Source organism: Lissotriton helveticus, chromosome 9 (assembly GCF_964261635.1).
Source record: "Lissotriton helveticus chromosome 9, aLisHel1.1, whole genome shotgun sequence".
Lineage (NCBI taxonomy): Eukaryota > Metazoa > Chordata > Amphibia > Caudata > Salamandridae > Lissotriton > Lissotriton helveticus.
In genome coordinates, this window is record NC_136070.1 from 11,811,043 (window position 1) to 11,828,643 (window position 17,601).

Here is a 17,601-nt window from a genome sequence, read left to right on the forward strand (position 1 = left end):
CGCAAATGGTTAAACAATAGAGTCAAGGCAGGTAGTGAGGGCGACTAGTTGTTCCGGATGGACAAAGACATCTATATTCAAGTGAGTTTCGATAATAGGAGTGATTTTACTTCTTTTTTGAAGGATGCCGTGGATGAGATGAGTCTGATTTCTGAAGGGAGGGCATTCCAGATCCTGGATGCCATCCCTGAGAAGGAGTGTTTATATGTTTATTTCTTGTGGAATCTTTGAGGTTTCAAAAGAAGAATTTCCGAGCTTCTTGTGGTTCTTGAGCCACCCGAGATTGTCAGTTTCCGAGCGAGGTAACTGGGTGAGTTGTGGTGTATAGCCTTGTGTGTCATGCATGCGATTTTCAGGTGTATTCTAGCTTCGTATGGCAGCTAGTTCAAGGATTTTAGGTCGGGAGTGATGTGAGAGCGTTTTTTGAGCCAGTGATGAGTCTTGCTGCGACATTCACAGAGGCTCTTAGGGGTGCAGTGGTCGATGTAGGGAGGCCACAGAGGGCGACACTTCCATAGTCTAATCGAGGGATAACTAGGGCTTGGACTGCAGCCCTGAAGTCATTGGCTGGGAGGAAGGGTTTCAGCTTCTTCAAAGTGTTGATTTGGAAATTAGCTCCCTTTGTTTCAATGCTAATATGATGCTGCATATTGAGGTTGCAGTCAAGGGTTATGCCTAAAGATTTAGCTGAGTCCACAATGGTAGGTTGCACGTTGAATGCAGTGAGATGATTCAACCAAGCCTGAGTGATGTGGACTTTGGTGGGAGGTGCTATTAGGAGGAATTCCGTTTTTAGAGCGTTAAGTTTGAGATGGTTCACTGCCAGCCAAGACTGTGTGTTCCTAAGCGTTGTGTTGAGTAGTTTGATGTCTTCAGGGGTGTGTATTTTAAGGTAGAGTTGGGTATCATCTGCGTACATGTGAAATTGCACATTGGATGCTTGAAGGAGTGCGGTGAGTGGTTCCATGACTAGGCTGAACAATGTAGGGGATAGGGAGGATCCTTGAGGAACACCTAGTGATACAGGAATGGGTGTGGACATAGTATTGTTAATCTTGAATTTCTGAGTCCGGTTGTGTAGAAAGGAGGTAAACCACTTGAATACTGTCCCTGATAAACCCATTCTAAGACTCAACAGATCGAGTAAGTTCTCGTGTTTGACCGTATCAAAGGCTGATGAGAGGTCGAGTAGGATGAGGAGGCAAGTACCGTTCTGATCAAGAATTTGAAGCGCGTCAACAATTATGTGTGTCATGGCTGATTCTGTACTGTGGCCTGATCGGAAGCCTGATTGGTGTGAGTTGAGGAGGTCAAAGTGCTCGATGTGTTTTGTCAGTTGGATGTGTACACATTTTTCTAACAGTTTGGCCAGGGTAGGGATATTGGAGATAGGGCAATAGTTGTTCAGATCAGTGGGGTCTGCTGTGGGTTTCTTTAGTATAGGTGATACTGTCCTACTTTGAGGGAGTCCGGGATGCATCCTTATTGAAGTGAGCTATTAATGATTTTGGTCCAGAGTGGGAGGAGCAGTGGGAAGAAGTCTTTTACGGCATTTGCGGGTAGAGGATCAGTTAGGTGATTTGAGGGCTTCAATGTGCTGAGAATCTTGCCTATAGATTCTTCCGAGAGGTATCAAAGGAAGACCACGTGGCATTGTTTTTTAGAACGAGGGGCGTTTTGCAGTGGGAGCTAGAGTATAGGCTTAGATCAGTGAGGAGGTCTTTCTTGATATTGTCTGTCTTTAGATAAAAGAAACTGGAGAATTCTTCACAGGCCGGTAGTGTGCTAGAATTGTTTTGTAGAAGTTGAGGCTCATCCTTGGATTGAGTTTTGATAAGCTCAAACAGTTTTTTTGGTCAGTTTCTCGCTTGGTCAAGCTGGTGGCTAAAGAAATCTGCTTTGGAACGTTTGATTTTTCTAAAGTAAGCATTTATTTTTTTCTTTAGTGTTTTATGGTGCATAGCCGAAGGGATTGATCTCCAATTGCGTTCTGCCAGCCTCATAGCTCGTCTGTCTTCGTTAAGCAGCCCGTCGAACCAAGGTTTAGAGTTTTTAGAGGAAACTCTCTTTAATTGAAGGGGGGCAACCTCGTTGATAATGGAGGTCATTGACTTGAGGTAGTGGTCAGTGAGGACCTGTACGTCAGAGGCGCCGGTAGGGGGTAGGAGAAGATTGTAGCTGGGAGAAGGTAATGAGCTGGGATTGAGTTTCTTCAGGTCTCTCTTCCAGATCTTTGGTTTGGTGGGTTGGACCGGGTTAGATTTAACGTTTTAATTGATGAAGAATGTGATAATGTGGTGGTCGGACCAGTCACAGGGTTGGATTGACTCGAGTTGAATGGAATCGACTTTGGAAATGATTAGATCCAGGATAGAGCCTTTATCGTGAGTAGGGCTGTTGCAGAATTGGGTGAGGTCTAGAGTGCTGAGGAAGTTTTTGAGACTAATGACCACAGAGTCGTTGTCATCGTTCCAGTGGAGGTTGAAATCGCCAAGGAATATTTGTGTGTGTTGCCATCCAGAATTCGTTGTGCTCTAACATAGCAGTATACAGAGTAAAATATACAGCATACTATCTAAAGTTCAAATAAAGGCCAAAGCCTAAAACAACATAACATCTTTAGTAGTGCATCCACTTCCTTTGAAAGAACCCAAACTTCAGCCAATGAGCTGGAAGCATAAGCTATCTTATTCCCCCTACAGAACACCATAGCACAGATTCCAAACCACAAGTGTAAGAATACGTACGAAGAGCCTCTGACCGGGGAGGAGGGAGGTCCGCCTGTGAATATATAAACAGCACCAATGTTGGAGAACTGGAATGAAAGGTCAGTAAATAATTTTTCCTCCAACTTTGGATCGTTTATATAATCACATGCTTGCATCAGAATAGCAAGCAGTACACATTATTAAATGCAACAAAGCAGGAAGCAGGCTCACCTTTAATAAAACATGTTTCTCAGAACTGCCTGTCCCACTGGTGGGCCAGCTTCCAAATCCAGGCAGTAATGCTTTGTGAACGTATGCCTGCTCCTCCAGGGGGCTGCCACATCAGAGTGCAGCTGTTGAAGCCATACCCCTGGTGGAATGCCCCCTCACTCTTCCCTGGAGAGGACGATCGGCTTTTTGCCTGACACAAAGAAATACAAGCTGAGAGCCAACAATCTATTTCCTGTTTGGACAGGGCTTGACCGTTTCGCTGCGGAAAAAAGCGACACAAAGAGCTGGTCTGATGTGAGTACGTCATTTGTCTTGTCGATAAAATCTGAGACATCTTTGCAAGTCTAGAGAATGTAATGATCTTTCTGCAAATGAAGATGGGTTTGGAAAGAAGGATCTAAGAATAAAAGGTTTATTTGGGTGAAAGTCAGTAGGTGCCTTCGGAACGCATTTAGGGTAGCTTCGAGAATGACCCTGTCCTTCATGAACCAGAGAAAAGACTCCTTGATGGTAAATGCCTGAATCGCTCATGCTCTGCTAGCTGATGTCAGAGCTAGGAGTAGTACTATTTTCCATGAGAGAAATATTTAGTCTGCTCTATGTTCAGGCTCAAAAGGAGGTAACAACTGCTAGCCAAGGACTTTATTAAGATCCCATGGAACTGGAGGATGTCGCAGAGGTGGAAATGCTCTGAAGAGCCCTTTCAGAAACTGTTTGATGATTCTTAGGGAAACTAAAGTAGACATTCATGGCTTAGGTCTACGAAATCATGAGACTATAGTAAGATGGACCCTGAGTGAAGAATATTTGAGTCCACGCTTGGACGCTTGGCTAACAGATATGGTAGTATTTGAACAGGTTTATTTGAAGAGGAGGATGGCCATTATTCCTGCAAAAGACACAAAAACTCTTCCATTTGGCTTTTTGCAAGTCTTATTAGTTGCTGGGGCTCAAACTTGCGCCAAAATATCTTTGCATTCTTCCGGCAGGTCTAAATGGCCATGTTTTAGGTGGTCAGTTTCATGCTGTTAACTTCAGCGACCTGGGATCGTGGTGGAGAATCACTCCATGATCTTTGTAAAGTATCCTGGGATGCACCTTCAGAAGAATGCCAGGACGTGCTGGTAACTGCAGAGTCTGAAAGGGAGTGCCGCGAACTGCTAGTGTTGCTCCGCTACCGAGAAACGAAAGAACTTCCAGCGTTGTGTATGAATAGGTACGTGTAAGTATGAGTCCTGAAGTCCAGGGAGGTTACAAAATCTCCTTCCTGCATCGGCTGGAAGACGTCTTGCAAAGTAATCATCTGAAATGACTGTTTCTTTAGAAACTTGTTCAGCTGCCTCGGATCAAGTATTGGTCTCCAGTGACCTGTCTTCTTTTTGATTAGGAAGAACCCTGAGTAAAATCCTTGGTTTATTTTTGATTTGGGGACAATTTTTATAACTCTTTTGAGGAGAAGCATGAGAACGTCCGTAAGAAGCTTCTTCAGATGAAGATGATGTTCCTTTTGTGGTGGACAAACAGGGGATCTCTGGATAAACTCCAACAAATGGCCTGATTGGACAATTTGTGTCACCCATTCTGTCTGATGTTCTGTTCTTCCACGTGGGAACAAAATGGGCAATTCTCCTCACAACTACTGATAACCAGGTGGGAAAGGGCTACGAGCTGGGAGTCCAGTTCTTTTCTGATTGTCATTGTTTTTTGCTTGTGAAGAACCTCTCTTCCTTCCTGAAGACCTCCCGTTAAACTGTCTTAGGCTCCGATTGAAGGAGTGGTTCTCTTTAGTAATTTTCAGTGCCTGAACATTGATTTGGGAGGACCTGAATTCAAACTGATCTATCCCTTCGATTTTAAAGCTGAAGGTAATTTTGCCTTCTTGTTTTTATGCACATGGGTATAAGGATTCCTCTTCACTTAGTGGTGTGGATCAAAGGTATTAATATCCCTCTTTTCCTTCACACGGCCGCCCTTTTCCTCATGAGATGCCTACTCTGACATTTACTGTAATATTTATTATATGGAACTACTGTTAAAATTATATCTTTTATTGTACAGATCTCTTGCATAAGAACACTTTTCAGTCCTGAAGATGACCGTTAGATAATGTATCGGTCGAAACGTCGTCGACGCTTCCCTGTGGCTTAAATTATCATAAGGACACAGTATTTATGTTTATGGTGTTCCTTTCTCTTTTGTGATGTGTATTGTTGTTGCCACTTGTCTGGTTTATATGTATTGTCTTTTTTACACCAGCTTTTTTCTTGCTTGAGATTATCTATATGTCCAAATAAAATTCTTTGAATTGTCAGAATAAATAAATGCATATTTTTGATACCATGAGGCTGTTGTGAAGGGCTTTTCTATATAATATATTGGATACTTTTCCAATTTTTTAATATTTCTTCTTCCCCTGAGCCTTTTTGTTTGATATAATAATCCGATTGAAGGAGTAACATTGATCATATCATAGATTTGGGACGTCAAATGTTCATGGCTCAAGAAGACCACAAAATTTCAGAGGGGGATTCAGTCAATACGGTTCCGATTGAAGGAGTAACATTGATCATATACAGACTGTCTTAGAGAATAATGTGAACGTCCCAGACCTCCGTATTGACTGAATCCAACTCTGAAATCTTGGGTCTTCTTGAGCCATGAAAATTTGACGTCCCAAATCTATGATACTGCAAAAGTTTGAACGCCTTAGCGGTGTCAGTGTCAGTTTTAAGACCTTCAAAAACGTCATCTACAGGCTTATCAAAAAGAATGAAGCCATCAAAAGGCACATCTAGGATCTTACATTGGACGTCAGTGCTGAAGGCTGTAAACATTAATCGGCCTTGCCTTCTTAGTATATTACCTCTTGCCAATTGGCAAAAATCTGTGTCCGAGGCATCCATTGCTGTGTCAATAATGAAGCAAGAAGTTAGTTCTCATTCCTGCAGTTTCCCTCTCATCCTCAGGAATGAATTCTAGTAATGGAGTGACGTCATGCCACATTTGGCAATCATAACGACCTAGATTTGCCAAAGCATTGCTGTCTAAGTTAAGTTTGCTGCCATAGACGAAATTATTCGACCCAGATGATCAATAAGTTTGTTATCTTTATCTTGTGGACTAGAGAATGATTTTATTGGAGTCTGTATGTGTTTGGTGAGGGGTCTCTTAGAGTGGCATCATACACACTGCAGCCCTTAGAGACCCTCTCTGGTCACAATGCCCTTGGTACCACTAATACCTTTTACAAGGGACTTATATGTGGGCCAGAGGTGTGCTAATTATGGAAATGAAGGTACACTTTTAGGAAAGAACACAGGCACTGGGAACCTGGTTAACAGGAACATAGTGCACATTCAGTCAAAGTGCATCAGAATCCGGCAACCCATGGGGGGTAACCATGCAAAAAAGGACACTTTCCTACAATTGTTAGCTTGACTTTCTTAGCAGCTCCCTCCAAAAATGAATGACATTTAGAGATTTCATCTGTAGAATACTGTGGAATTGGCTTGTCATCATTTCCACGTGGGACAATACCTTTCCCTCCATTAACTTCTTCTCCATCACCGTCTAGTGGAAGCTCACCTTCTTCCTCATCCAGATCAGAATATACAGAACCATTAGAGTAGACATCATCCATGTCCTCTCCATGAAGAGATCTGGAAGATGGTTCCCTTGGCATTGGAGGAGGAAGATGAAACGGCCATGGCTATCGAGGAGGCAAAACTAGTAAAGGAGCAGAAGGAGGAGGTGGTAGAATGGGTCCAGCAGGTGGCCCCATGTTGGATTATGATATAATGATATGATATAAAGGCTTTTATAGCGCGCTCTACTACTAAAAAAGTATGCTGGCGCGAGAGACGAAGGAGTTCAGAAAGCAAGGGAAAGTTTGACAGTTAAAAAGTGATGCTGAATAGGTGAGTTTTCAGCCCTTTCTTAAAAACCGTAATGGTCGGGGCAGCCCTAATCTGGAAAGGGAGGGCATTCCAAGCTATAGCGGCCCTAACCGAAATGGGCTGGTTGCTGTGGTAGCAACTTAGTGAAAGCATCCATCATCTGTTGCAGTGTTGATATAAAGGCCATCCACACTTGGACACATCTGATTCTTTACAATATTTTGGTGGTTTCTGTCTCATCCCAGTTTGAGTACTGTCAGACTTATACTCCTGCTGGCAAACATATTCACTTAAGTACCTATGTCGTCCATTTCTTCCTTTCTAAAATCGGGAACATATCTTACATCCAATAAGGTTGGGCTGTAAGGTGTCGGCAGGTCTTAATTACTAGCCTTGCCTTCTTGATCGGACTGCAGTATTTGAAATGGAGGTAAAGCTGTCACCATGAAAGGTGAACAAACATCTCCTATGATTTTTGTTGACTGTGTGGCCAACCATGCTGTTGTCGTTGATGGTTACTTAGTAGTTGTTGACGATATGGTTGTTGTCGATAGTATGGCCACTGTCGATGAAATAGTCATCAACAGGATGGTCAGGTCATTGTCTATGGTATCGCCGTTGATGACGGTGTCTATCTTCGACAGTATGTTCATTGTTGAAGGTCTCATCGTCGACAGTCTCATCATCATTGATGGAATTTATTTAGTCAACTGTCTCGTTGTCAAGATTTCCCTTGAAGATGAGTCTTTAGCATATTTTAGCTGGTTTATCACCAGAAGAGGAGGCTGCAAGCGCTATACCAAATAAATCACATTAAGGAAACTGTACAAGCCTCCTCTTGTGCGCCGCCTTTGTGGAAGTGCTTGGAGGGGCGCCTTTCAAGGAACTCTTCCCTGAAGAGGGGCATCTCCTTTAGAAAGAGGAAATTCTCTTTATCCAGTAGTAATAATGGCAACTTCTTTTCTCTGTCCTTATGTGTTTTATTTGGAAAAGACTTACAAATATTGCATTCTGAAGGCTTAATATTTGGTTAAACACAATAAATACACTGAGTGTGGGTCATCAATGTAAATCTTGTTTCCCTAGGGCTTTGGCCTTTTGTGAACTGTATACAGTATGCTGTATATTTTACACTGTATACTGTGATGATAGTGTACAAGGGAATCCCAAGCTGCCAATGAGGAATGATTCAGGCATGTAAATATATAAGAGACAATTTTTAGTGGTAACAGTTAATCGGAGCGCTCAGCACAGTCAAGGTACATGTAGAAAATTACAAAGTAAATATGGTGCTCAAAGGATGAGGGGGTTGGTTACCACAGCCCCAAAGACCAACCACAAGGGAACAAACTATTTGATTGTTCATCCGAGCACTCGTTCAATATCACAAAGTCTTTGTGGTTTTCACCAATCCATTTAATATCCAAATCTTCAGTTGTATTCCAAATCATACATCCAAAATTTGATACGATGCAGCCAACACGTGTTTCGTCAGGTCTGTATGACCATTGACTTCCTCAGGGCTGCAACCCAAAATATCCACAATAAGTAACAATTTCTATACACAATATTCACAATATATCCAAAATATATCCAACTCTCCATTAGGTTTTCTAGAGAGAAAAAAAGAGGATACATCCACAAACCATTTTCTATACAAAAATGCTCCATAGTAAGTGTTGAAAGAAAGAACATGTAAGCCAAAGTCGTGCTTGCATCAATAGTAACCTATACTTAAACATAGAGTAAAATCATGTAAAGAACTATCATTCTATTACAGTCCTAGATCCTGGCTATGGGTCACCGGTGATGCCACAGATGCTAGGCCCACGCCCAATGGGATTAAATATATCAATTTATATTATTGTGTAATAACTCAACAATAAATATTGGTGCACAGTCATTAAAGACACCAAATGTCACTATATTTCAAAGCCGCTATGGGTAGCCATCCTCAATTAAATATCTATACCATACGACCCTCACCTCCAAAACGTAGGTATCCAGAACCGAACTTCAAACTGTGTGTGAGTATCTGTTTACGTAGTATCCTGCAATCGTTTAAAAAATGTATTGTCATATGCTGCGATATATAACAGCACAAATAGGTAGGTTATCTACATCTAAGTTGGTCACAGTTTGACCACATAATGTTCCAAGGTAACAGGTCCTTACCTCATAAACTTGTACTGTCCTGGATTCCGTCGTAATTGAAATCCTATCTTTATCAACCGCACACGTGTACGTGTCTGTAAACAAAGTACACAATGATAAGGCGTCTAGCTATTTAGTTATCTTTGAAGTAAACTTTTCTAACCTCTCCCGCTTACCGTTAGCTTCGTCCTCTCGCGTGTAAAGTGGCGTTCTGCGCCAGCGCCATCTTGTAGTGGCTATTTATAGAGCGCTCTGAATTACGTCCTATTTACACTGTCAGCGCCTATATTATTGTAATACACAGCTAAAAGCTGTCCATAATATAGTAAAAATATAAGAATCCGGTCTGGTATAAATTAAAAGTAATTACAAAAAAAGAGCTGTGTTCGTAATCGTACAACTTTCACAACCAATCCAACCTGAGCGCGTAATTTCAGGATTCATAATCCTATAACATATATCTATGTTTATCGCCATCATAATAGTCCACGATGGTTATTTATACCATATTATCGTGATTTCATGTGTAGAGTTAAATTAATATTAAAGGTATGGACTTAACATCGTGTCACAAACCTGCGCCATCTTGGGACAGGCAAAGTATATATCCTCCAATAGTATATCACAGTAAATGTGAGGTTATCTCATATCATGGTCGTTGAGGGTCCTCCTAAAGTTTTGTCATTTCAAAAGTTACATCATTCTATTGGTCACCAATCATTGAAATAATAACGAGATTCTCTAATACTCATTGTTTGTGCGACCCGGGCATCCGCAGCATCCTCAGCCACCCAATCCTCAAAACTAATATTGACAAATTGTCACAAGCACAAAAGGATTTGGAGAGGTAAAACAGTTTAGCGGTAGGCAAATTCTATTTACAGTATTATTTCAAAAAGATGTTACCATATATATTCTCCCAGAGATCAATAAACCTCCATAGGGGAGTAAATACACAACATACCTAAACCAGAGCTGTCAATATAGTGAGACAAAGTAATTAAAAGTACTACTTCATCATCTTGCTGATAATAAAGCAGGTTGCGGTGGGGGTATGAGTGGGGACCATAGTACTGATATATGTCAATGTTACCAGAAACAATAACTAGTTGTTAATTCAGCCTTCCTTGACATATACATATACCTACTGTCCTAAATAGAACTCAAATTCGTGGTCAACATTAAGACCACATTCCACGGCTTTCAATTTGATCAGCCATAGAACTTCTCTTCTCCTCAATGTTAAAAGTCTGTTTCCCCCACGGGGATCAGGCTTAATGTGGTCAATTCCATGATAAGAAAAGACGTGTTGGTCTTTATTATCGTTATTCTGTACTATATGGGATGCAATCGGATAACGTGTATCACCATTTTTTAAGGCTCTGAAGTGTTCAGCCATTCGGTCTCTCAACCTCCTGATTGTACTCCCCACATATATCTTACCGCACGTACAAGTAATCACATATACTACAAATGTGGTGTCACAGTTAATAAACATTCCAATCGTGTAATCACCTGAGTTATTATAGTTAAACTTTAGAACCTTCTTTTTTGCCCATCTGCAGGAGATACATCTCCCACATTTGTAAAAGCCTTTGAAGCTGTTTAGCCAGTCAGTTCTGTTCAGTTTATCAGGGTAACTGGGACTTAACATATTTCTCAAAGTGGTTCCCCTCTTGAAAGTCAGACTTGGTCTGTCGTAAATATATGGTCTCAAGTCCTGATCCATAAAAAGAAGATGCCAATGTCTGTTTAAGATGGAAAAAAGTCTTGAGCTGCCCAGACCATAGTTAGTTATTAGTCTGACCTTCTGATCTCTTACTCTTGATTCTTTAGTTTGTCTATTTAGGGTAGATTTCCTTTTGACTTTCTTAACTCTGGATACTGCAGTTCTAATTACATCTTGTTGGTATCCACGATTCAAAAATCTGTCTGACATATCTGCTAAGTTCTTGTCAAAATCAAGATCAAGAGCACAATTTCGTTGAGCCCTGATCAGTTCACCGTAAGGTATAGCGTTTTTCTGACTGCTGGGGTGGCAACTCCCAGCATGCAGAATCGCATTGCAACTAGTTGGTTTCCTGTACATTCTGCTCTTTATTTTGTCTCCTTCTATAAACAACTCCACATCCAGAAAAGAAATGCATTGGCTGTCATAGAACGTTGTAAATCTAAGATTGTATACGTTATCATTGAGATAGTCAAAGAAACCGTTTAGTCTCTCTACCGTACCAGTCCATATTAACAGGCAGTCGTCTATAAATCGACCCCAATAGTGTATGTGTTGTGTCCACTCACTTCCATCTGGACCCCAGATCCGCTCCGCCTCGAACCAACCCATGAACAGGTTGGCGAAAGACGGAGCAAATCGTGAGCCCATGGCAGTACCAAGACGGTGCCTAAACCAATGTCCATCAAATAAAAAAACATTGTTCTTCAGTACCAACTCAGTCATTCGTAAAATCATCTGGGTATGATCGTACAACTCAGCCGATCTACGGCTAAGAAAGTGATCCAAAGCACGTAAACCAAGATTGTGATCAATGATAGTATATAAAGATACTACGTCTAATGTGACTAGTATCATTCCATCCTCCCATACTATGTCTTCCAGCAGATTTAACACATGCTTGGTATCTTCAATGAAGGATGGCAGATTGTATACATATTGTCTGAGGAAACAGTCAATAAACTCTGATAAATGTTCCGTCGGTCCACCTATGCCGGAGACAATGGGCCGACCCGGCGGTTTGTCCCGGCATTTGTGGACTTTGGGAAGAGTGTACAGGCATGGTGATCTTGGTGTATTCAAAGTCAGATACAGATATTCATCATGATCAAGAAGTGATTGTTCATATTTGCCTACCGCTAAACTGTTTTACCTCTCCAAATCCTTTTGTGCTTGTGACAATTTGTCAATATTAGTTTTGAGGATTGGGTGGCTGAGGATGCTGCGGATGCCCGGGTCGCACAAACAATGAGTATTAGAGAATCTCGTTATTATTTCAATGATTGGTGACCAATAGAATGATGTAACTTTTGAAATGACAAAACTTTAGGAGGACCCTCAACGACCATGATATGAGATAACCTCACATTTACTGTGATATACTATTGGAGGATATATACTTTGCCTGTCCCAAGATGGCGCAGGTTTGTGACACGATGTTAAGTCCATACCTTTAATATTAATTTAACTCTACACATGAAATCACGATAATATGGTATAAATAACCATCGTGGACTATTATGATGGCGATAAACATAGATATATGTTATAGGATTATGAATCCTGAAATTACGCGCTCAGGTTGGATTGGTTGTGAAAGTTGTACGATTACGAACACGGCTCTTTTTTTGTAATTACTTTTAATTTATACCAGACCGGATTCTTATATTTTTACTATATTATGGACAGCTTTTAGCTGTGTATTACAATAATATAGGCGCTGACAGTGTAAATAATACGTAATTCAGAGCGCTCTATAAATAGCCACTACAAGATGGCGCTGGCGCAGAACGCCACTTTACACGCGAGAGGACGAAGCTAACGGTAAGCGGGAGAGGTTAGAAAAGTTTACTTCAAAGATAACTAAATAGCTAGACGCCTTATCATTGTGTACTTTGTTTACAGACACGTACACGTGTGCGGTTGATAAAGATAGGATTTCAATTACGACGGAATCCAGGACAGTACAAGTTTATGAGGTAAGGACCTGTTACCTTGGAACATTATGTGGTCAAACTGTGACCAACTTAGATGTAGATAACCTACCTATTTGTGCTGTTATATATCGCAGCATATACGATGACAATACATTTTTTAAACGATTGCAGGATACTACGTAAACAGATACTCACACACAGTTTGAAGTTCGGTTCTGGATACCTACGTTTTGGAGGTGAGGGTCGTATGGTATAGATATTTAATTGAGGATGGCTACCCATAGCGGCTTTGAAATATAGTGACATTTGGTGTCTTTAATGACTGTGCACCAATATTTATTGTTGAGTTATTACACAATAATATAAATTGATATATTTAATCCCATTGGGCGTGGGCCTAGCATCTGTGGCATCACCGGTGACCCATAGCCAGGATCTATGACTGTAATAGAATGATAGTTCTTTACATGATTTTACTCTATGTTTAAGTATAGGTTACTATTGATGCAAGCACGACTTTGGCTTACATGTTCTTTCTTTCAACACTTACTATGGAGCATTTTTGTATAGAAAATGGTTTGTGGATGTATCCTCTTTTTTTCTCTCTAGAAAACCTAATGGAGAGTTGGATATATTTTGGATATATTGTGAATATTGTGTTTAGAAATCGTTACTTATTGTGGATATTTTGGGTTGCAGCCCTGAGGAAGTCAATGGTCATACAGACCTGACGAAACACGTGTTGGCTGCATCGTATCAAATTTTGGATGTATGATTTGGAATACAACTGAAGATTTGGATATTAAATGGATTGGTGAAAACCACAAAGACTTTGTGATATTGAACGAGTGCTCGGATGAACAATCAAATAAATATATAAGAGATCCAATACTGGAGAATCCACCATCCACTCTTAATCCATCCCACTCCATCCATCCCTCGATGCACAATATTTCCAACTGTCCATATAATGCACAAACCATAAACTCTCTCTTTGCACACTCCACTCCTCTTCACTGCATCACCACACACCACACACGAGTGGAGAGGTGTGGTGCAGTGGCCAGGGCAGCTGACTTCGGAGCACAGGGTTCACGGTTCGATCCCCGGCTCCGGCGGCAGCTCCGCTTAGCACCATGTGACTCTGGGCAATAGCTCACTTAATTTCCACAAATGCCCCCAGCGCCTTGAGACCCATAAGGTTGAGCAGTTTGAGCTGTACAAATACGGATTTACATTTAACCACCATTGATTGGTTCCTCTGCACTTCATGGCCCATACTACCACATTGCATTCAATCCACCACAACGTGAAGGTCTCTCCAGCACTTTCTGGTCCCACTCCACCCCGTTACAGACTTATTTCCCTACACCTCCTTCCCTCTCTCTGGTTGCTCCAGTTAAACCTCTCACCACATCTAGATGGTTTGAGGCAGCAGAAAGAGTAAATACTACACCCTCACTATGAATCCATTGCTCCACACATTTTTAATTGTTCATGGACATTTATCTGAGTGCCCTACCAGGCAGTAATGGGAAGGTGCCCTGGGCCACCCTCCTCCAACCTAGTTTGCTCATAGATCTCTCAGTGAATGCCCAAATGGAGAGCAGCAGGCTCCTTGACTAGGCCAATATCCTAGTCGCCATTCCTCACCTGTCCAGCTCAAGAACACTCTCGAAGTCACATATGGCTTCATCCCACAGACTCAGATCTGTATAAAGAATCCCACGATGGAGGAACGAGTTGAGATTCTCAAAGCCGTCATTAATTAGGACTGAAAGACAGAAGGAAATGAAAAAATAATACTGAGGCTCTTAGAAGAGAGGAGAGGACTTCACACATCCTGAATATGGGGCACATCTTAAGCTCAACGTGCAAAGATAGTGTTGGAGAAAGTTGGGTACCCACAGTGCTGTATCCCCAAACTACAATGATGCCATCTGCCCCTACATAGGAAGCACTGCCTTGCCCTGTAGCTAGGGTCACATTGTGCCAATACCCAGGCATGCATACCTACATTATGTGAGAGACAGAGAGTCACTCCTAGGTCTTCAGGTGACTTTCAAAGAGGAAGTCATAATACTTCATGCCCGAAAGGTTTACGTTTTTGTACATTGTCTAAAGATGTCTACAAGCTTCTTAGCTGATGCATACACAAGCAAACGACGACCATGCAAGAGTATATGGTAATCACAGGTAGGCGAAGTGCTGGACAAATACTCACACCTTGAGGTACTTGAGGTCTGAGAACAGAAAGGAAAGCTACAGCCCATAGGTACTGTAACAACCTCACGGTCTGTACTGGGAGGATTGGAGAAAGGGACTAATAGACATGCAATGCAACCACAGTGAACTGGTTCATGAATACTTTGGAGCTTCCAGCTAGCAAGGATAATTTAAAGACACTGTCATCTTGGGGAATCTGTGAGATCTTTGTCCATATTTTCCTGAATCACCGAGGCCTATTATGATTGTAACTCAATGAATCATAGAAAGAGGACCTCATTTTGTGGAGTGAGATTCAACTGACCCTGTTCCTTCAAATGCGCCTGTCTTTGAGCACAGCCTCTGCTGCCTTTACTAGTCCTCTGGACACAATGCGATCACCTTCCAGTGCAACAAACATTGACTAAGCCCCTCGTTTTGACTTTGTTTCATGGCATAAATCATTGTGTGTGCTTAGCTCTAGATGAGGGGAGTGCTTTTTCCACAGTGAGCGAATTGTTCTTTGTCACTTTATGTTTGTATATAATGCAATCAAGTCAACTCTTACTTTAGTCTGGTGCAAACATCGACCATAAAAGTACAATAAAACATTTGCAATCAGAAAAATAAACGTATACAGAAGAATACCAATAAAACTATGAACTTGATTAAAACATGAAGATCATCACAACGATTTCTGTAGTTTAATAACACAGTGAAAACTTCACAACGACCGCACATATATGCATCGCAGGCAAAGACTGACTGTAGATCGCGGCTTCCTTGTACTGCCTACAGCTTGCCTCTTTCTTAATAGGCCACAGGAACAGACGTTGAGGTGAAACATAATATTTATAGAAGAACAATAAATGCAAAGGGCAGAAATCACATCATATAAAATCTGTGTTGGAAAAGCCACCATAAAGTGCAAAGTATTAAATCTCAGACTTGTTAACACATGTCTATGAAAGCTGATTGGGATCCAGACCATATCTGAATCAACCAGAGGGATAATAATGTGCAAAGTATAATCATTCCCAGAGGCCTTCCTGACTTCTTTGCGCATTCTAGATGAACGGCGTGGATGGAAAACTCCCTCTTTTAAGACACACATAAAAGAAGGTGGACAAACCACTGGGGCTATCTAAAAAATCAGGGATATCTAGACTGCAACTTAAGTCCTTGATATACATCAACCAGACGAGGGGGGTTGAGGGGCGTGGCCAACTTAGCCAAGATGGCAGGCGGAATTTAGCCGAACTCCATTGGGAGACTCTTGATTTGCATCGTCTTTCCACCATCCACGTCCGGTTAACCTGATGGTGTGATCCTCCAGAGTGCTGAGCAGATGAGACACCACTGATGTCATTTCTGTGGTCTGCCTCTGCACCGGGAGGCCATTGGCAGAGGAGGACTGCTGCGATCCGTGTGGCCTCAACCTCGAGGCTGCCCATAGCAAGGGGGAGATTGGCACGGGGAGCGGGCCTGCTGTGTGACCTGGGAGGCCTTGCCCAGGACGTTGGGCTGGCGGATGGGATAGCAGGGGGCCCCTTCCACCGGGGCTTACATCTGATTCCTGTATATCCACCGCCAAGGGACCCGCACTGACAGAGGGCGTCTCAAAAACACGGCGCGAGTGAACACCATCCAGCCACCGCTGTGAGTGCAACAGAGCCTGGAGGGGGTGTTAGAATAGAAAATTCATGCTTATGCATTGCTTTATGTAAGTTAGCATTTGCTGCACCATTTTGGATTTAGATGCCATTTTAGATGCGTGAGTGAAACTAGCCTCTGTTTGTTTCTTTCTGTTCATGTGCTGCATACCTTCCCACCAGATAAAGGTCCTCTCCCACTTGTCAAGTGGCGGGTGCACGGAGAAACAACCTTGAGCTTCTGAGGTAATGTACGATATGAGGATCCAAACGTAACTTTTTTCCATTACACTGTCTAGCTGCATCTGCGTGGAAAATTCCATTATTGGCGTGCTTTAATCCAGTTACGAATAGTATAATATGTACCTCTATGCTTTTGATTGTCAGTCCCTCTGCAGCATTCCTAAAAGACTGGGCAAGACCACTGATTCGTTGTCAGTGAAACTGCTCTCCCTCCCTCGCAGCTCCACCATTAAGTGAGGGCTTCCCCGAGCCCCTGCACTCTCGAGTGTTGGTGTTCGAGGCCCTCCTCCACCCGCAGGTTTCACCTGCGCCTCATCCCTGGTGGTCCAGTGCACCTCTGTCTCCATTCTCTTGCTCCACTTTTTCTCTCCTTTTTTACTTGGTTTTTCTCTCACGTCTATCTCCCGCCTTCACTCTCCTTCTGGGTCTTAACCTCCATTTTCTGTCGTTTTCCCCTCATTTTCATGCTCTCTCTTTCACCCTCCTGTGTCTTTCCTCTGTTTTTCACTCGTTTTTTACCCTCATCTTAATCTCTCCCTTTCACTCTCCTGTGTCCTCTGTTTCTTTCCTCCACTCTTTCTTGCACTTTTGCTGCCTTATTTGCACTTTTCTCTCTCTTTTTGCCTTTTTCCTTTTGCCTTTTTTAGCCTGTTTTTGCCCGCCGCTGCTGCCCCCGTGGCCCCTTCCCCCCGGCATGACCAGTGCGACCGGCCCAATCCAGCTTCCCTCCCCGCTTCTGCCTCCCAGCTGTCCAGCCCTCCCCGACCCCTACTTAATGGCGGCCACTGCGGGGACAGGCAAGCAAGAGCAATGACTCATTGTCAGTAAAACTGCTCTCCCTCCCTC

At 42.3% G+C, this 17,601-nt stretch overlaps 1 protein-coding gene across 3 annotated transcripts in view; it reads right to left on the minus strand.

The window, feature by feature from the left end:
• The window catches only part of TTC6 (tetratricopeptide repeat domain 6), a 1,585,904-nt gene that overhangs the window by 1,094,111 nt on the left and 474,192 nt on the right, over positions 1–17,601 (minus strand). For all 3 annotated transcript variants that reach the window (XM_078659352.1, XM_078659351.1, XM_078659353.1), the window contains exon 17: positions 14,309–14,429. In XM_078659352.1, the coding sequence (XP_078515478.1) occupies positions 14,309–14,429 (121 nt within the window). The remainder of the gene's footprint in view (positions 1–14,308; positions 14,430–17,601) is intronic.